General features: G+C 42.2%; 1 protein-coding gene across 2 annotated transcripts in view; it reads right to left on the reverse strand.

Moving 5' to 3' along the window:
* Positions 1-21735, reverse strand: part of CDAN1 (codanin 1) — a 53901-nt gene that overhangs the window by 31367 nt on the left and 799 nt on the right. For both annotated transcript variants that reach the window (XM_070757760.1, XM_070757751.1), the window contains exons 2-9: positions 14779-15467; positions 10605-10817; positions 8822-9015; positions 7375-7494; positions 6267-6345; positions 5070-5190; positions 4074-4183; positions 1190-1279 (exon numbers count right to left, since the gene is read on the reverse strand). In XM_070757760.1, coding sequence (XP_070613861.1) covers positions 1190-1279; positions 4074-4183; positions 5070-5190; positions 6267-6345; positions 7375-7494; positions 8822-9015; positions 10605-10817; positions 14779-15467 — 1616 coding nt within the window. The remainder of the gene's footprint in view (positions 1-1189; positions 1280-4073; positions 4184-5069; positions 5191-6266; positions 6346-7374; positions 7495-8821; positions 9016-10604; positions 10818-14778; positions 15468-21735) is intronic.

Consider the following 21735-nt stretch of genomic DNA (forward strand, 5'->3'; position numbering starts at 1 on the left):
GAATTCTGCCTACCAGGTATTCATCTGGCTAGAGTCCTTAGTCTGGAAAGCTTCAGCACATTATTTTATCCCCTGGTTGGGGCTTAAAAAAGCCTTATTCAGAGCAAGTAGCAATGAAAAAAAGCCTGCAAAGACTTAGGGCTGCAAAATAGCATTCTTCGGAGAGAGTAACAATGAAAAAAAGCCTGCAAGCCAGGGAAAAGCTGGGAAGATTGTTACCACCTCGTTAGGGCTGGAAAAAAACATTCTTCTGAATGATAAGTAATGAAAAATAACCCTATAAGCCAGTAGCAGCTCCTTAGGACTGGGAAAAAAACTTCATAAAAGAATAGAAGACACACCCAAATTTTCAGCCTCTTTTTTTGGGGGGGGGGGGAGGTGTGTCTTATACTCCAAAAAATATGCTAATTTTTTTGGGGGGGGAGAGGGAAGAGCCTCCTACAATTTTTATAACTATATTTTCATATTTACACTCTATCCAATAAAGTCACAAAAAGAGACTGCATTTTCTCTGCTTTAACCATGTCTGAATTACAGTAGGGTCAATGTAGTCCCTTTTAATTAGGGAGTATTTACTATGATGTTTCTGAAAATCGATTCTTGAACCTCTGCCAGTTCCTCTTTGGGTTCCAGGAGTTCTTTGGAGGCATTTTTTAATCTCTTCTTTAACAAATTCTTAATAGCAACAGCATTTAGACTTACATACCGCTTCATAGTGCTTTTACAGCCCTCTCTAAGCAGTTTTCAGAATCAGCATAATGGTCCTCATTTTACCCACCTCGGAAGGATGGAAGGCTGAGTCAACCTTGAGCCAGCAGTGAGATCTGAACTGCTGAACTACAGCTAGCAGTTAGTTGAAGTAGCCTGCAATGCTGCACTCTAACCACTGTGCCACCCCGGCTGTACATAACTACATTTCATCTGTTGTCATTATCTAAAATATGGGTGATTCTGTGCTTCTTACAAGTTCTGACCTTACAATTTCAAACCATATAAATTTCTTATATACCTAGGTATTTCTTGCAAATCTTGAGATTGAGTTATTAGATCAAATATTCTCCAATGCTTTCCAAAATAATCACTAGTTATCACTTATTGGACTACGAAAATGTACAAGGCCTCTTTTCTAATTATCCTAGTCATTATTTTTGTAAATTACGGATTCAATTGTTGCATTAAAAGCTCTTACCTGATCCTATCTCCCAGACATTTCTCAAAATCCCAGCCTGTTTTTTCAAAGTTATCTTCCCATTCACGCAGCAATTCATAAAAAATGTCTCTATTGAACAAGGTAGACATATTAATGTCAATATCTGAAAACACAATTATCATAATTTGTTAAATTCTATCTGCATATCAGTTCCATAGTTATGATAGAATTTCACCAATTCTTACAATAATTTTTTTGTTGCAAAATTTAAATAAATTAAATAGGCATTCTACAAGGATCTCCGTAAAGTTAAATCACAGAGCACAATGATGGTGAACCTTTTTTGGTTCACGTACCAATAGTGTGGGTGGGTCTGCTAGCATTCGTGCATGTGCCCACACCCTTTCCCTCTCCCCATGCATGCACAACCCCCGGTGCGTGCTGCTGTACATGCACACAATTCCCCCTCGTCCTCGCACATGCGCACAGGCCTTACTGAAGCCTGGAATGTGGAAAAAAACCCAAACCGGCAAACCAGAACTTCCGAAAACGCACTTCCGGTTTGCTGTTGTGCTGTTTTTTGCACTCCGGAGGGTTCAGGGAAGCTTCCTAAAGACCTGGAGTGCAAAAAACAGCACAAAGGGCAAACTGGAAGTTTGGAAAACACTTTCCCCAACGTCTTCTTTTGACTTGCATGAGTCAAGCTGTGCGTGTGCCACACATGAACGCATCAGCCCGTCACTTGCACAGCCCGGTTCCCCTTTTCCTCCCCCAGCAGGGCCACCAAGCCACAAAGGTTGGGGACTTCTGCCTAAGCACCTTTTGCAACATTTTTCAAGGATGGCCTCATAGTATACAGTGGTACCCTATTTAAGAACTTAATTCGTTCCGTGACCAGGTTCTTAAGTAGAAAAGTTTGTAAGTAGAAGCACTTTTCCCATAGGAATCAATGTAAAAGCAAATAATGCATGCAAACCGATTATGAAAGAAATAAAAGCTGGGTGGGAAAAGGAGGAGGAAGAAGAGCAGGACAGTTGCTGCCCAGAGCGAAGGGAGCATTTCTTTTCTCTGGGCGCTGGCAGAGAGGGCGCGGACTCTCCAAGTGCCCAGAGAAAGGAAAAAGTTTCATTCGCTCTGGACTGCCAAAGCCTCCTTAAGCGCCACCGAAAGGTTCCTCTGGCAACCCAGAAAAGCCTGAGATGGCTGGGATTAAAGGGGGAATGGCAGAAAACTGGCCGGGCCTTCATGCTGCTCTCAAATTTCCTGGGAAATTTTTCCGGGCTCAGGTTCTCAGGTTCTTAAGTAGAAAATGGTTCTTAAGAAGAGGCAAAAAAATCTTGAACGCCCAGTTCTTATCTATAAAAGTTCTTAAGTAGAGGCGTTCTTAAGTAGAGGAACCACTGTACTGATGAAATGCAGGAGCTGCTGTCACAAGAGAGACAATTCCAAGGCATATGGAAGAAGGAAAGAGGGAGTAATACGGGCCCTACTCTTGTTTTATAATGACAGCTTTGTCTATTAAAACAGTGATTTTCAACCTTTTTTGAGCCGCGGCACATTTTTTACATTTATAAAATCCTGGGGCACACCACCAACCAAAATGACACAAATAAATAAATAAATAAATACATACATACATACATAAATAACCACCTCATATATACAATCCCATGTAACATCCCCTTATAAATACCTGTACAGTCAATCATCAATCATCCCTCCTGAAATTTATACTACTGTCTCATTTCTGGGTACTTCTCCTGTCTTTCCCTTTTCTCTCTCATGTTTCTAATTTCTCTCTCTTCCTCCCTTTTTCCCTCATTCCTTCTCTCCCTCCCTTTCTCTCTCTTTCCTTTCTCTCATTCCCTTTCTCTCTATCCTTTCTATCTCTCACTTGTTCTTTCTCTCCCTCCCTTTCTGTCTCTTTCCTTTCTCTCATTCCCTCTTTGTCTCCTGGGGCTGACTGCGGCTGCCCTCCACCCCCCACCGCGGAGGGAAAGCATTTGGCATCGGCACCGCCAACCCCCCCTCCAGGAGCAGCAAAAGCCTCAGCGACGGAGCCGAAAGGGAAACGGCGCAATCCGTCACTTAGGCTTTTGCTGCTCCTGGAGGGGGGGGAGGATTTTCTCCTCCCCACCCCCCCCGGCAGCCAAACGTCGCTGAGGCTTTGGGCATCGGCGCCTTCCCTTCCACGAGCAGCAAAAGCCTCAGCGACGGAGCCGAAAGGCAAACGGCGTGCCCCGTCGCTGAGGGTCTTGCTGCTCGTAGAGGGGTGGCGCTGATGCTCCCTCTCGCCGCCTCCATCTCCCCACGACCGCCTGGGGCCGCTGCAGCCGGCACGCTCCCGCTCCCACCGCCAGTGCCCTCCCGCCGGGCCCAAAGGACACTTGCCGCCGACGCCAGGAAACTCCAGCTGGGCGGGGCACTGCCGGTGCCTCTGAGCTCCCACTCGCTCTCCTTTTTCCCGCCTTCCTTCTTTGGGGCCCAGCAGGAGAGCGCCAGAAACCGCGGCAACGGGCAGGAACCGGGGGACAGCTGCGAGTGGGAGCTCGGAGGCACCGACAGCGCCCCGCCCAGCTGAAGCTTGGCGGCACACCTGACTGTGTCTCGCGGCACACTAGTGTGCCGCGGCACACCGGTTGGGAAACGCTGTATTAAAACACCAAAATATTCAAATGAACCAAGATTACAGATTTGGAAGTGATTCTCCTGTAAATAATATGTTTATATGTTCAAATTTGGCAATTAAAACAATTTGTTAATTATTTTTTAATTACGTTTATTATTATTTGACATTTGATGAAGGGAACTTTTTTGCTTCGGCCCAGTAGATGGTGGATGCTACGCTACAAGCATCAGGCTTCGCAGCAAAATCCATCACGGCCTCCACCACATTTGATGAAGGGAAACCAAGAATTCTTACCTTTGCTTCTTGAATATATGGAATGCCTTATCACTGGAAAAGTTAGATCGATTGTCAGTTTCTGGTTGAAAAGAAACCGACTGCACACATGAAGGCAACCAGAGGGAAACCTATTAATTGTACATAACAACAAATAAGCATTTCTCCATTTCAACATGAGCTTCTCTCTAAGCAAAGTATACAGAAACAAGCCTTAAAAATGGAATTGCAATCTGTTATCTTGAATAAGTCTTAGATTCATTGTTAAAACAACTTGTAGCAGTGCAATCAAATGACCAATTTTAAGCACTCTAACCTACAAAACATGTGTTATTTTTCACATGTTACTCTTACCATTACTATACTATACTGTACTGTACTATAGCTGTTGCTATTGCTTTTATTCTAATAATAGTATTCCCTTATTTTCAGTTAATTGTAACTGTCATTTATAAGGCAGAAGGAGGTTCATGTGGACATTTGAAAAAGCTGTACAGTGTTCCCTCGATTTACGTGGGGGATGCGTTTTGAGACCACCCGCGAAAGTCGAATTTCCGTGAAGTAGAGATGCGGAAGTAAATACACTATTTTTGGCTATGAACAGTGTCACAACCCTTCCCTTAACACTTTAAACCCCTAAATTACAATTTCCCATTCTCTTAGCAACCATTTAGATTATTACTCACCATGTTTATTTATTAAAGTTTATTATAAAAAAAATTTATTAAAGGCGGACAAAAGTTTGGCAATGACATATGATGTCATCGGGCAGGAAAAACCTTGGTATAGGGAAAAAAACCGCAAAGTATTTCTTAATTAATATTTTTGAAAAACGGTGGTATAGGCTTTTCGCGAAGTTCGAACCCGCGAAAATCGAGGGAACACTGTATACACAAAAATATGTCAAGGAAATAAACAACACAGGCACTACCAACAAAAGAAACAATCTTTTTTTGTCTTCAAGAAGTAATTTCCAAAAAGTTTTGCAAAGTCCTTCTGATATTTGCTTCATATTACCTTTGCTGTAGTGTTTTCATAGGCTGCTGTGAGCCTCTCATGCAAGCCAAGGGAAAAAGATGCAATTCTGTCGTTCTCAGCCAGGAGCTTCAGGGTCCCTTTCTCCAAATGAGAAACAATTCTGCCAAGACAACGGCAAGAAGAAGAAAAGCATATTGTGATGCTGCATTTAAATCCAAAGGGGATGAATCCCACTACTCTTAATATCCTCCACTTACAATCTGCGTTCTGAGCTCTGTCACCCATTGACTGGAGCTATGCTGGGAGTAACGTTTTGCCCAGGTAAGATTTAGGAAGCTGCAGAAAATCTTCCTTTCTAAGTGGGGCTTTGATGCCAAGGGAGAAATAATAATAATAATAATAAATTAGATTTGTATGCCGCCCCTCTCCGAAGACTCGATAGCTGCCTTTTCTTTCTTCTGGATTGTTTTTATTGATGTGACTCTTTATATGCCAGGATTGCTGTTGTGCTCCTTGTACATGTTACACCAACACTCCGCAGTCTGCATTGGTTGCCGATCAGTTTCCGGTCACAATTCAAAGTGTTGGTTATGACCTATAAAGCCCTTCATGGCACCGGACCAGATTGTCTCAGGGACCGCCTTCTGCTGCACAAATCCCAGCGACCAGTCAGGTCCCACAGAGTGGGTCTTCTCTGGGTCCCGTCAACTAAACAATGCCGCTTGGCGGGACCCAGGGGAAGAGCCTTCTCTGTGGCGGCCCCGGACCTCTGGAACCAACTCCCCCCAGAGATTAGAATTGCCTCCACCCTCCTTGCCTTTCGTAAGCTCCTTAAAACCCACCTCTGCCGCCAGGCATGGGGGAATTGAGATATTCCCTTCCCCCTAGGCCTTTACAATTTTTTGCATGGTATGTCTGTATGTATGTTTGGTTTTTATAATAATGGGTTTTTAACTGTTTTTAGTATTGGATTATTATTATATGCTGTTTTATTATTGCTGTTAGCCGCCCCGAGTCTCCGGAGAGGGGCGGCATACAAATCCAATAAAACAAATATACAAACAAAACAAACAAACAAACAACATTGCTCAGAGTTGTGTGATATAAATGGACATATTTATGTTAAACAAATAATCAAAATAATAGGAAAGTTATGTAGCCTATGACAGTTTGAAATAAATACCAGGTGTGAAAGTATCTGCTTTCTTATGAAAGCAGCTAAATCATTGTACTTACTCAAACTGATAATCCAAAACTTGCACAGCAAAGTAAACACAGTTGTGTATACTGTGAAAGTGCTGCCTCTCAATCAAATCTGTAAACAAAATAGGAAAAAAAGCACAGTATTTAGGCTGGTCACGAACAAAGACAATACTTCCAGGACTGCCATTTAGCTAGGAAAGTGTAACTACCAAAGGAATTATTCAATGTTATAAAACTATTCTCAGCAGATAGCATCAACTGTTCAGAAATTTTACTTTAAAAACTCTTGTTGCCAAAATGAGGAAATAAACCAGAAATCTAGATGTTTAACATGGCTTCGTATTATATAAGTATTGGGAAGCTATGGTTAATTATTTTGAAACATACATGTTAAACCACAGTTGAAAGCTGCCTTGCAACATAACATGCCTAGTAAGACTCTAATCATAATTTCTCAGTTTTTTTGATGCAGTGAGAAGCTATAATAACTTTGACAGCTTTGTAATGAGCAAAAGAGCCACGGTGGCGCAGTGGTTAGAATGCAGCATTGCAGGCTAATTCTGATGACTGCTTGGATACCAGCAGTTTGATTCTCGCCGGCTCAAGGTTGACTCAGCCTTCCATCCTTCCAAGGTTGGTAAAATAAGGACCCAGATTATTGAGGGCAATATGCTGACTCTGTAAACCGCTCAGAAGGGGTATATAAATCTAAGTGCTATTTCTATTTAAGCTAAAAATAAATTGTTCAGTGCCCTTAGGTGAAACTTTCCCCAAATCTCTTATTTTGTTTAGAAGAATCCTTCTAATAGTGTTTACTATTGTATGTTTTATAACCATGATGGCGAATCTATGTCACGCGTGCTGGACCTGGCACGCTCGGTGGACATGCGAGACGTTACCCAAGTTCAGCGCTGCTTTGCAAGCGAATGCTCCTCCCACCGACCAGCTAGTCTATGGGTCTCTACCGTGCATGTGCAGGGGTCAGAGTGCATGCTGGGGGATGTGTGTGCATGAGCCACAAGTTGCATTTTGGGTGTGCACATACACACTTTGGGCACTCAGTCGGGAAAAGGTTAGCCTTCACTCTGCTATAATATACATATCACGTATGACATCCAAGGAGTCTTATATCATGTCTGACCTGTATTCTGTTCCATAAATCCCATGCCACTTTCCCTATCTTCTGCAAAGGAAGTTCCCTTTGCTGTTAGCAGCTGCAATACAAAGAAAAGCTCTGAGAAGATATTTGGCACCAGGTTTTCTGCAGAAAACAAAAAAGCAAACAAGAACAGCAGTCATCCAAAAGGTTCCTTTCTGGTGTTCGTTACAGATAGTCCTCCACTTAAGACCACAATTGGCCCCAAACTTATGTCATTAAGTGAGACATTTGTTAAGTGAGTTTTGCCTCATTTTACAACTTAACAGCTGTTAAGTGAACCACTGCAGTTTTTATGTTAGTAACGTTGTTGTTAATTGAATTTGCTTCCCCATTGATTTTGCTTTTTCAGAAGGTTGCAAAAGGGGATCACATGACTGAGGAATACAGCAAGTGTCATATATATGAACCAGTTGTCAATCTTGATCATGTGACCATGAGGATGCTGCAAGTGTAAAAACCTTTTATATGCACTTTTTTCAGTGGTGTTGTAACTTTGAACTGTCATTAAATGAATGGTTGTAAGTCAAGGACTACCTGTATTTTAAAGAAAAGTACAATCTGTGTTTAGATTTAAAAAAATAACTTCTATATTTTAAAAAAGAATAACATATAGTGCCTTTTAAAACATCAATAAAATATATGTAACTAAAAATAATTTTAAAGTTAGATGCTAGGGTTTATTGGTTTTACCCAATATAAAAGCTGATTTGACTTTCAGGGGAAAATGTTGATTATTTTTACATTATTTTCACCAAAATATCAAGGACTTGCATTTGCCTAATGCAAATTGCTAGTAACCTATAACAGTTGCTCTCTGCATAACTAATTGCAGAATGTGAAAAGCATCTTGGAATATACAATGACAATCCTCATTCATCTCTGCCTGGACACTATACCCAATTACCATTAACAGGATGGCACATAATATATACTGCTGAAAAAAATAAAGGAACACTCAAATAACACATCTGAATGATATGCATGAATTAAATATTCTCATTGAATACTTTGTTCTGTACAAAGTTGAATGTTTCCCAAAAGCATGTGACATTGATTGTCAATCAGTGTTGCTTCCTAAGTGGACAGTTTGATTTCACAGAAGTTGTTTAAGTGTTCCATTTTTTTTAGCAGTATATATAACTTTGGCTTTTGGGAAACATTCAACTTTGTACAGAACAAAGTATTCAATGAGAATATTTAATTCATGCATATCATTCAGATGTGTTATTTGAGTGTTCCTTTATTTTTTTCAGCAGTATATATTATGTGCCATCCTGTTAATGGTAAGAACAGCATTGTACTCTTTATCAGCTACTGTTTTTTCAAAGAAAGATTCATTTGAAATTTCATCTCTGATAAACGTCTGTGCACATGCATTGTTACAAATCAGCAGAAATCCCCAAGTGTTAATCAGTTTCAATTTTGTTACCTGCTATGCAAATGGAATAAAGTTCAGCTAGGTGTTCCAGCTGTTTCCTGTAAGTCACTTTGTGGAAATCAGCTGAGGCTACCGGCTGGTTTTCAGTTTGGAGATATACATTCCAACCAACGTTAGATTTGGTGGGCGTGCCAGAATCCAGAGATAAACTTATAGAGGAAGATGTGTGATGCAACAATTTAGATCTGTAATAGAAAAAGAGTAAACGGCCACAGAATTACCAATCATAGAAATACTAAAACATTACCTTCTCTAATGCACCTGCTGGATTATTTCAGACATTTATCCAGACGTTTAAAAAATGTGAAATCTTTTAAGAAACTTATCTTAATACTTTTTACTGCTATTTCCTACTGTATTTGTAACAACAGCATATTTATATAATACAGTGATGGCAAACCTTTTGCTCGAGTGCCAAAAGGGTGCTCACACCTGCGATACCATGCACGCATGTGGCCACACCCATAATGCAATGCCCCTATGTGCATGCACACATAACCCCCCACGGTGCCCCCCCGTGCATGCACACAGGGCTCACTGAAGCCTCTAGAGCAGTGATGGCGAACCTATGGCACAGGTGCCAAAGGTGGCATATGGAGCCATATCTGTTGCCCCAGCTCAGCTCCAACATGCATGTGTGTGCTGGCCAGCTGATTTTGGGCTTGCAGAGAGGCTCTAGGAGAGCGTTTTTGGCTTCTAAAGATCCTTTGGGGGGGGGCATTTTTATCCTTCCCCAGCTCCAGGAATGCCTTTAGAGCCTGGAGAGGGCGAAACACAAGCCTACTGGGCCCACCAGAAGTTGGGAAACAGGCTATTTCTGACCTCCAGAGGGCCTCTTGGGGGGGGCGGGCGAGGGAAGCTGTTTTTGCGCCCCCCCCAGGAATTGAATTATGGGTGTGGGCACTCATGCATGCGCGATAGCACCCATCCACACTCTTTTACCCGAGGAAAAAAAGGTTCACCAACACTGCTCTAGAGCCTATGGATGGCAAAAAACGGACCCAACAGCCCAATGGGAAATTTGGAAAACGAACTTCTGATTGGGATGTTGGGCTGTTTTTCACCATCACCAGGCTTTCCTGAAGCCTGGGGAAAGCGAAAACGATCTCCCCCTGCACTCCAGAAGGCCAAACATCAGCTGGCCAGCACACTGGAACTGACATAGGTCAACACTCTGCATGCCCTTAGATATGGCTTCATGTGCCACCTGTGGCCTGCATGCCATAGGTTCCGCCATCACAGATATAATACTACTGACCAAATCTGAAAATAAACCCAGTTACTTGTGAATCTAAAAAAACCACCCAAGGAGAATATTTAGAACTTGCAAATCACATTTCTCTTAAATGTAATGGAGAAGTCATTTTAAACATATGTAAGATGTTCTATTTCTTTAAAAAGCGGGTCTATGACAACTGGCCATGGTCAATTAACCACGGCCAATTCGCTGTGGTCACCTCGCCAGGGAACAACTGGCCACAGGAAAACTCGCCACAGAACAACAATTAGAAAAAAAAGTAGAATAGAATCTTTAAAGAAAGGATGCCAAAGAAGGGACAAAATCAAATGTGAATGACAAAAATTATGTTAAATAATTAAATTGAACTGTTTAATTGTCTTGCAGCAAGTTGTCCTATAGTGAGTTGGCCTTCACAAGCTGTATTACAGCGAGTTGGCTGAGACAAGTTGGCATTAAGAAATGCCCGAAATCACAACTGTCAACCCATAGCGTATCTCTCTTTCCTGTTGGGCACCACATCACAAATTCTATTACCTTTCTTTCTTCAACATCTCTCTTTCTTCCTGAAGGCTTCCTGAAATAGAAGTTAAATTCATTTCCTGAAAATCATTGAGGGTCTCAGAACTTGGTCCACACTGAACTTGAGTTTTGCCAACAGGTGTAGAAGTGAAGCACATTTTGGGCTTGGACAGAGTTCTCTCAGTACTCACAGGAGTAGGATTTATTCTTCTTGATGGTTTAGTTTTGCTAAAACCAAAGAGAAAATCCGTTAAAGAGACAATACGCTTTTCAATATTTAAGATAAAAGAAGATACCTGATGATTCAAGCCAAGGTTCTAAAAACACCACCTCTCCGAGTCCTCAGAGAGGGGCGGCAAAAAAATCCGATTAATAAATAAACAAATACAATATTGTTTCCTAGTGACTAAGTGACTAATAAGCTTTTCAGGGATATGTAAATAGGATATGGGCGCAATAGCATTCTGTACCTTTTTCTCCATCTTGAGGAGACAGAAATTAATAAAAATGCCACTTCTGATATTGGAAATAGAATCTATTCTTAATGAATATACTTACTGCATATTATAATAGCAATTTCCACTGTTTGTTGTTTGATCTGTGAACAAATACTTTTTATCTATTCCAAATCTACCATAATGCAACTTTATTGGTTGCATAGGATTCTAGTGTTTTGTGGGAGGAGGAAAATGTGGATTTCAGTATCAATTTTTTTCAATAGTGTTGTGGTTAGCTCTGGCCCAGCTCCTGCCCCAAGGAATGTGGAGGTGGATGTGGGAGAGACATCCACAAGCCGCAGGCCTGTTTTGCTCCAAGTAGAATCTGCCGATGAAGTCTCCTCTGACCAAGGAAGCATGAGTGACAGGGAAGAGGGGAGTTTGGCCGACAGCCCTGGAGGAGATCAGTCATCTGTATCATCCCTGGATTCTGAACAAGAATTAATGACACATCCACGCATGCGTAGAGTGATGCATAGGAGACAACAACTGAAGGATTATTACAAGAGAAAATGAGGCTGCCTGTGGTTGGGTGGGGCTGCTGTAATTAGTGCTACGGATAAAAGTGCAGCCTGGTGTTTTAGCCTCATGGCAGTTTATCTGATTCATTGTTTCGTCAAGATCGTGATTTTTGCTGTTCAGGATTGTGTGTGTGGACTCTCTGGACTTTAGAATTGGACTCAATTTCCCAGTTATTGGGTGAGCAATTGGACTGCATTTAACCTGTGCCTTGTGTGCACCAGAAAATCCCTTTGACGTTTAAAAAGGGAGCTGTTTCTATTTTTCTGTTTATAAAAACTTTTGGGTTTTCCTTTTATACTGTGGTGTGTGTCTTCCTGGACTAATTACGAGCGGTTGAGACACACCGGCAGAAAAAATAGCATGCATTATTTTCTATAGTTTAATTGCATTCTTCCTTGCTCGTTTTTTTTCTACAATAAAAACCCAAAGAACAGTAAGATTTCATAATAGAAATTGCTGTAGTATCTTGAAGGTTTCCTTCTTCATACAGATAATCCAAAACTATGATATTCTGCAGCCATCTACTGGCAACTGGTAAAATACTTTAATAAATTTAATGTAGTTATTTTTTCAATAAACTAATGCACTACTTTCCAAAAGCTCAAGTTAATGTAGTCAGCACTTTTCCCTTCAATATTTTTCCACGAGAAACCCAAGAGTCCTCAAACCCCAAGTAACTCATGCCGTAATTTCTATACCAGTGTTTCTCAACCTTGGGAACTTCGAGATGTGTAAACTTCAATTCCCTGTCATCCTGGCTTGCTGGGGAATACTGAGGTCTGCACATCTTAAAATTCCCAAGGTTGAAGAACTTGTTCTATATGATTATTCTATCAAATATGTATATGTAAGGAAGAATGCAATTAAACTATAGAAAATAATGCATGCTATTGAAAAAAAAATGATACTGAAAAAATTGATATTCAGTTAACAAAATTATTTAACTGAATAGATTTTACATAAAAGGATATAATCATACTCCATGCAATATGACAGGCTTTAGCTGTTAAAATGAGCATCTATTAAACACACTTACCTGAAGCAAAGTTGTAGAGAAGGAGAAGGCAATTTAAAGTCTTAGCATTTGTAAGGGGACTGATACTAGATAATCAACAGAATGATTTTTTCCCCACAGTTGTTAAGCAAATCACTGAAATCGCTAAGTGAATCATATGGCCATTAAGTGAATCTAGGTTCCCACACTGACTCTGCTTGTAAGGAGCCGATTGGGAAGGTTAAAAATGGTGATCCCATGATAGTGGAACAGTGCATCAGTCATAAATGTGTGCCAGTTTGGAACCACCCAAATTTTCATCACATGGCCACGGGTATGCTGCAACATTGCAAGTCTGAAAATGATCATAAGTCACCTTCTTTTACTGCCATTGTAACTTCAAACAGTCACTAAATGACTAGATGTATGTCAAGGAGTACCTGTGCATATATTTGGGTGGCATCAATATACAGTATTTATATAGACATTAAATAACACCCTGAGTCTTCGGAGAGGGGCTGCATACAAATCTAATCAATAAATAAATAAAGTACAGGGGTGTTAAAACTCATTTTCATTGAGGGCCGCATCAGAGTCGTGTTCAACTTAGTGTGGCTGTGGCTGGGTGTGGCCAGCTCAGCATCATTTGTGTTCGGAGCACCTGTGGTGGCCAACAGTAGTAGATGCTTGGAATTTACTGAAAGAGTAGTAGATGCTTGGAACAAACTTCCAGCAGATGTGGTTGGTAAATCCACAGTAACTGAATGTAAACATGCCTGGGATAAACATATATCCATCCAAAGATAAAATACAGGAAATAGTATAAGGGCAGACTAAATGGGCGACGAGGTCTTTTCCTGCTGTCAGACTTCTATGTTTCTATGTTCCCCAGACCCTCCCCCCCTCATTATAATCTCCTTCCTTCCTTCCTTCCTTTTCTTTTTCCTCCCTTCTTCATTCTTTCTTCTTCTTTCCCCTCTTCCCTTCTTTTTCCTTTCTTGCTCTCTTCCCACCTTTCCTTTTTGTCTTTCTTCTTTCCATTTTTCCCTTCTTGTCCGTTCTTGGATGCTCAAAACGCAAAAGGGGAAACATTTCTCCTTTTGTTTTGTTTTATTTTTTAGTTTGTTTTGCTAGCCTTCTGCCAGCAAAACACAGATTTCCATTTTCACTGGCAGAAGGGTTGCAGGTGGCTGTCCCAACAGAAAATGGAGCCTGGGAGGGCCACATATGCCCCCCCCCAAGCTCCTTTTTCACTGACAGAGGCACCGTGGCCCGGTTATTCAGTTTCCAGGGCGGCTCCATAGGACAGATCTAAGCACCCCGTGGGCCGAATCCAGCCCACAAGCCTTAACTCTACACCACTGCTTGAAACTTTGCTTCAAGTCCTGCATTTCTCTAAAGATTATCGTGCCATCCTATGTTGTGGTTAGCTCTGGCCCTGCTCCTGCCCCAAGGACTGTGGATGTGGGGGAGACATCCACATGCTGCAGGCCTGTTTTGCCCCCGGTGGAATCTGATGATGAAGGCTCCTCTAACCAAGAAGACATGAGTGACAGGGAGGAGGAGAGGGTGGCAGACAGCTCAGAAGGAGATCAATTATCTAGCTCCTCCTTGGATTCAGAACAAGAGTTAATGATACAGCCACGCATGCGGAGAGCTATGCATAGGCAACAACAACTGAGAGATTATTATCAAAGAAAATGAAGCCACCTGTGGTTGGGTGGGGCTGTGGTAATTAATGAGGCTGCTATGGGTTTGGCCATTGTGGAGGATTATCTGATCGTTGTGTTTCGTGACTGCTTTACTGACTTTGACCTTTTGTGTGCTGATTTTTCCCCGCTTTGAAACTAAACCAGGGCAAAGTGTGTTTCACTTTGTGAAAGAAGGACTGTGAATTGCCTCACAGCTGCAAGCTAAGTATCACAGAACTGATAAGGGACTTGTACAAATTACCAGTTTGTTTGGAGACGAGTGCTCTTGGCTATACCAAAAGAGGGCTTGGTTTAAGTGAATTTTCATTATAAAGAACATTGTTTTGAATTTTCAAATGTGTGTGTGTCTGAAATTTGTACCTGTGAATTTTAGGGAGGATTCTACCAGAGACCCGACAGAACATCCTAGAAACAGGCCATTTCCTTTTCATCGGAATTACCCAGATTTGAGAACTGAGACTTACTTTATTTTTCCAGCAGCACTCATGGGTGGAAACTCCTCCAAATCATGTAAATTAAGGTGGTCAGATGGTGAACAACTGGAGATGAGATTCATTTCACTTGGTTTCTTCTGTCTCAATGAGGAACTTTCACTTTTTCCTTCATCATTTGGGTTTCTTCCTACTACATCATGCCCCGTTGGCCGACTGGAACCACTAGTACAATTGCTTCCTTTCCTTCTGCTTCGCCTTATTGGGGCAGCAACAAGAAAACTCCCCAAGTTTGTTTTCTGAGCAGATCGTCTCTCATTGCGGGGAAAAACAGGGCTCGAACCCACACTTGGGCTACTGCTGAGATCCACATTTATGAGATCACTACTGGAATTCCGTTCACTTGACCCATTAACAACTGAAGTTCCATGCAATTCTGGAGCAGAAATGTTGGTATTTGGAGACTGCAAGCCAGTAGGAACTTTATCAAAGAAAAGTTGTCCCCGACAGCTGGTGGTATGGAACTTTTTGTCAGATCCGGTCCTTTGATTCCTATAGCTACTAGAATTTCTCAAGACCTTGGAATTAGGAATTTTAGCAGGAGTGGATGGTCCATGGGTCAATATCTGACTCGTCTGTCCCCTGATGTAGTTCAGCAAAAAAGGAACAAAGTCTTTTTGAAGCAAATTAAGGGCAACAAGTTTGGGGTGAATTGGAGTGTCCTGTACAAAAATAATAAACAATAATAAACATCAACTGATTTAGTTTGCTGTAATCTGAATTTTACTCCGGATTGCATGACTTTATGCATTTTTTTACAAGAATGAGCTCAGTTATTAATCTCTGTTATAAGCAAACAAAGCAAAATGAAACCATTTCAAAAGCAAATCCTCAGGTAATCTAAAACCAGAAATCAGAGACTTATCATAATTTATTAAATCATAATCACTTCTTCTCTCAAACGTTTTCCAAATTAACAGATGGCAACATGTTGTTCTATCAATATACATTTTTTAAAATGTTGGCATTCAAGCTGCCAATCTGGAAAAGCATCATCCCATATATGCTCAGATATTTATAGACCACAGTGACTTCCACCAGCAATTTTTCCTCTTTCCAACTAATGTCAGCATAAAAACTTTTATTTTTCCCCCTTCATTACTACAACAAAATTGCTTTCTACTCAAAAGAAATAGAACTGTGTGGAAGTCAGCAAAACAGTGAGATATTTATCACAATTCATACCTGTTGTGGTTAGCTCTGGCCCAGCTCCTGCCCCAAGGACTGTGGATGTGGGGGAGACATCCACATGCTGCAAGCCTGTTCCCCCCTCCCCCCGTGCAATCTGTTGATGAAGGCTCCTCTGACCAAGAAGACATGAGTGACAGGGAGGAAGAGAGTGTAGCAGACAGCTCAGAAGGAGATCAATTACTGTATCTAGCTCCTCCTTGGATTCAGAACAAGAGTTAATGATACAGCCACGCATGCAGAGAGCGATGCATAGGCAACAACAACTGAGAGATTATTATCAAAGAAAATGAGGCCACCTGTGGTTGGGTGGGGCTGTGGTAATTAGTGAGGCTGCTATAAAGAGCAGCCTGTGGGTTTGGCCATTGTGGAGGATTATCTGATCGTTGTATTTCGTGACTGCTTTACTGACTTTGACTTTTTGTGTGCTGATGTTTCCCCGCTTTGAAACCAAACCAGGGCAAAGTGTGTTTCACTTTGTGAAAGAAGAAGGACTGTGAATTGCCTCACAGCTGCAATCTAAGTATCACAGAACTGATAAGGGACTTGTACAAATTACCAGTTTGTTTGGAGACGAGTGCTCTTTGCTATACCAAAAGAGGGCTTAGTTTAAGTGAATTTTCATTATAAAGAACATTGTTTTAAATTTTCAAACGAGTGTGTGTCTGAAATTTGTACCTGTGAATTGTTGGGAGGAGTCAACCAGAGAGCTCGACAGAACAATACCAGACTTTTCAACAGAAGATTGCAGGCGAATATTACTTACCTGTCCAAGATGGATACTAATATGTAAAAATGCCATAGGAAAGCCTCAGTAGAAGCGTGTTTTGGCTGTTTCTACCAGTATTATTAAGGCTTCTATAATCAGAGTACTCATTTCCTTTACAAATATATGTTTTCTTTTCCGGATAATTTAAACTTTGTATATGAAAATGTTTAATTTTTATTAACACTTTCATTAAACTAACCAGAATGAAAACTAAGCATTAGGTTTCTTGCTTTTTCAATTCACCCCATGCACATAAATCTTAGCTACAGATGTTCTCTTGTTACAGAGGACACAGTACCAATGATTTGGGCAAAATATTAAGGTCCTTTCCTCTCATGGTAAATCACTGGTAACTTTAGCCACTTCCATCTGCAGGAGGGGCTAAACAGGAGCAGATTAGACAGTTATATATAATTATATATAGCATTACATGGATGAAGAATTCCAAGTTAATACTTTGTGGTCAAATGCATTTAATACCGAATCTGCCTGTTTAGACAGAATGGCTTCTTATATCACAAAACACTTCTAAATCAGAGGTCCCCGGGTCCTGGTCTGGGGTCCGGTGCATGCTGGGAACTGGGCCATGCAAACGGTGGGTGAGCGGGGAAGTACACAAAGCTGCATTTGTGGAAGTGGTGCAACGTGCAAAATCATTCCTTCCACCCCACAACCACGGCTGTGAATCCACAAAGCTGGAAAGGTTGGGGACCACTGTTCTAAATCATGAAGAAACTGGTATAATGGAGGCTCCCATGCCCCATTTTCAGCCTGGACAGCTTCCTGCAGCATTCTGCTAGCCAAAATGCTCACCCTGCCACCCATTTTGGCTGCCAGAGGCACCACAGGCCAATACTTTTGCTATTTTTGGCCCAGATTTAAGCACCCTGCAGACTGGATCTAGCCCACAGCCCCTGAGTTTGACATCCATGTGCTAGAGCAGTGATGGCGAACCTTTTTTTCCTTGGATGCTGAAAGAGCATGGGCGCACGCTATTGCACATGCCTGAGTGCCCATACCCATAATTCAATGGTTGGGAAGGGCGAAAACAGTTTCTTCCTCTCTCCCAGAGGCCTTCTGGAGGCAGGAAACAACCTGTTTCCCAACTTCTGATGGGTCCAGTAGGCTGGTGTTTTGCCCTCCCCAGGCTCAAAGGCTTCCTTGGAGGGTAAAAACGCCCTCTCCCATCCTCCCGGAGGCTCTCTAGAAGCCAAAAATGCCCTCCAGACGCTCTGTGTGAGTCAAAAATCAGCTGGCCGGCACACACATGCACATTGGAGCTGAGCTAGGGCAACAGCTCGCGTGCCAGCATATATGGCACCTGTGCCATATGTTCGCCATCACTGTGCTAGAGGATTTTAGTCTTGCTTTGCAACATGCAAACTTTCTCTTTGTTTCTTAAACATGTTTTTAATTTGGAGCAGAGTCTTTTGAGCAGAGGAAAGGCTTTATTTTGTATATCTAAGTTTGCCCTTAGTTCCTTTAATTTCTACTTCCGTTAATTTTTTTTTATTGTTAATTTGAACAATAGCTTAATAATTAAGCAACTAACTGACCTTTCTTTAGCATCTCTATACCAAGAAATGGCATTAAAAATCTTATTAGTTCCCAAGAACCACCCAAAATACAAAGGCACTGAAGGTAAAGACAATCTTTTGAATGACACTAAGAATGCTTTAATTAGCAATGCACTACTTAATTACTGTAATCACAAGAGAGCCATTTTAAAATACCCTACACAATAACCAGTGTAATAAAAAGACAACCAAATATTTATTCAAACAGCTGTTTATAAAGGCAGTATAATTTACTTTCCAATTACTGGGAGTTGGTGAGCATTGATTTTTATTCACTGGTTATAGGAAACACATTTGCCCAGTTAGACTGTAATGTTGTTTTAAACTGACCAAGCAAGACACATACATTGCAAGTGTGTGTAGAGGCCAAGTAGCCATGTCCAAGATTAGTTCTCTAGAGAGTGAACTAGTACAAATACTTCTTTATGCTTAGTTCAGGAGTTCTATAAATTTTCATATCTAAGGAGAATTATACTTGTGGACTCTATGCCAGCTCCTGATGATTTAGATAGCATATTAAAATTGATACTTTCATTATTAATTAGATTAGCATGCCATCCACTCTCGAGAGATTCAGGGCGGCATACAAATCTAATTAATAAATTTAATCCGTAAATCTAATTTAAAAATCAGTAAATCTAAATCAGTAAATCTAAATTACTGATCCTTGAGCAGTAAATCCTAGATTACAGTAATACCTCATGATACGAACTTAATTGGTGCAAGGAGGAGGTTCATAAGACGAAAGGTTCGTAAGACGAAACATTGTTTCCCATAGGAAACAATGTAAAGTCAATTAATCCGTGCAACCAAAAAACCCCCCGCAAAAAAAAGGCTTTCGGCGACTGCTGGGAAGCCACGCGGCTGTTTTAAAAGGTGACAGCCGGCCTGGGGGGCTTCCCAGCACCCCCCCGAACCCGGGTTCGGGGGGGTGCTGGCAAGCCCCCCAGGCCGGCTGCGACCTTTTTAAAACACCCGCGCCGCTTCCCAGCTGTCTCCTGAAGCCGAACGCTAAAGCCGAACTTCCGCGTTCGGCTTCAGGAGACAGCTGCGAAGCGGCACGGCTGTTTTAAAAGGTTGCAGCCGGCCTGGGGGGCTTCCCAGCAACCTCCCGAACCGAACCCGGGGTTCAGCAAAATTTTGCCTCTTCTTACGAACTTTGTTCGAGTTACGAACCGGCGTTCGGGAGGCTTCTGGGAAGCCCCGCCGCCCGGCTGTTACCTTTTAAAACAGCCGCGCGGCTTCCCAGCAGTCTCCGAACGCCGGTTCGTAACTCGAAAAAAGTTCGTAAGAAGAGGCAAAATTTTTCTGAACCCCGGGTTCGTATCACGAGTTGTTCGTAAGACGAGGGGTTCGTATCTTGAGGTACCACTGTATATTTAAAAGTGGCTATAGACAAGCTAGATTGATATGACCACTTCTGCTATTTGACATACAAGCAGTGGTTGTTGTTGTTGTTGTTATTATTATTATTATTATTTGCCTGCAATTGCCAAATACCTTGATTGGCTTTGGATACAATGTTACTTGACTCCACACAGGAAAAAGAAAATCCTATTGTTTTCTCCCTTCCAGGTAATCCCAAGATCCAAGCACGTTTTTATTTGCCATCCTAACAGGCAAATTTTTTTAAAAAAAAATTGTAAAGAACTCATTCCCATCTGCGCAAAAAAAGACAGATGCATATGAAATATGGTCCTTGTTACAATCTGCAACTTCTGGGCACATTTGCTTGGGAAGATGTTTCTTATTATTCTTTAAGTTTCTTCCCCAAACCCCCAAAATTTTCACCTTAGACCAGAGGTCCCCAACCTTTTTAGCACCAGGGACCGGCTTTAAGTTAGACGAGTTTTCTACGGCCCGGTGGGGGGGGGGGCTTTGGTCATATGGGGGTGGGGTTATGGAGGGGTGGAGTTTAGTGACGCAGCCCTCCACACTTCTCCACAGGGCGGGGAGAATGAGGAGGCTCCTTTGGCGGCTGGGGGCTGCCTGGCTTTGTGATTTTGACTGGGGGGGGACTTAGGAAGGTCCTACTTCTCCCCCCCCCCCCAGCCAAAAACTCAAAGCCTATCTGCTGGATACGGGCGATGAGCGGGACGAGCGGCGCCGAAGCCGGTGGCTTTGGCAGCTGCTGCAAGAGGCTCTCCGCTCTCGGGAGAGTTTAACAACAGAGGCTCTTTCGCTGCCCAGGGCGCGCGCGGGCGCACACACGCACACACCCGGAGACCTTTTCCCGTCTTCTTCTCCTCGCTCGCTCCCCTCATAACCAGCCGCCCCGCTCGCGGGGGGATGCCCGTTCGTAGCTACCAGCCCGCCAAGCGTCGAGGGGGCTTCTGAGGCTGAAGGGAAGAGCCGGAATGCCCTTCCCGCGTTTAGATTGGGGGAAACGGAGGCGGCGGCGGTTGTTTTCTCCTCGCTCCAGAAACTAGGCGATCGCGCCCCACCGCCGCCGCCGCCGCCTCCGTTTCCCCCAACGGCAAGCAATCTAAACGCGGGAAGGGCATTCCGGCTCTTCCCTTCAGCCTCAGAAGCCCCCTCGACGCTTGGCGGGCTGGCGTAGCTACGAACGGGCATCCCCCCGCGAGCGGGGCTGCTGGTTATGAGGGGAGCGAGCGAGGAGAAGAAGACGGGAAAAGGTCTCCGGGTGGCCCCGCTTGGCTCCGTCTCCCTCCATGCAGGATGGGCTTTGGGTCTCCGACGCCGCGGACCGGCTGGAAAACCCCAACGGCCCGGTCCCGGTCCGCGGACCGGCGGTTGGGGACCTCTGCCTTAGACTGTCTACTGTCCACCTCACCCCATTCCTAAAAGGTCTGTAAGGGGCGTGCATAACCGCACCATCGGGCCTACCGTCCCTGTCCTAATTTACCGATACCTACTTTGCTTTTATTTATATTTATACCATACTTGTTATCTTGTACATGTATCGATTATTAATTAATTAATCAAAATAGGTACAAGATAACAAGTTACATTAACCCCCTTGAAATAAGGCTGGGAAGTCAGAAGAAACTTATTAATTAATTATTTAAGTATTGTCCGCATTGACCGATACCCACTTTGCTTTTATTGATGTTTATACCATACTTGTTATCTTGTACATGTTTTGATACATTAATTAATCAAAAAATTCTACAAGATAACAAGTTACATTTGCCCCCCCTTGAAATAAGGCTGGAAAAAGTCAAAGGAAACTTATTAATTAATTGATTGATTAATTAATTAATTAATTATTGTTTTCATTGATGGATACCTACTTGGCTTTTATTTTTGTTTATACCATACTTGTTATCTTGTAATTAATTAATTAATCAAAACATGTACAAGATAACGTAAGTTTATACCATATATATATGTGTGTGTGTTTGTGTGTATGTACGTATATATTATATATATATA

Source organism: Erythrolamprus reginae, chromosome 1 (assembly GCF_031021105.1).
Source record: "Erythrolamprus reginae isolate rEryReg1 chromosome 1, rEryReg1.hap1, whole genome shotgun sequence".
Classification (NCBI taxonomy): domain Eukaryota; kingdom Metazoa; phylum Chordata; class Lepidosauria; order Squamata; family Dipsadidae; genus Erythrolamprus; species Erythrolamprus reginae.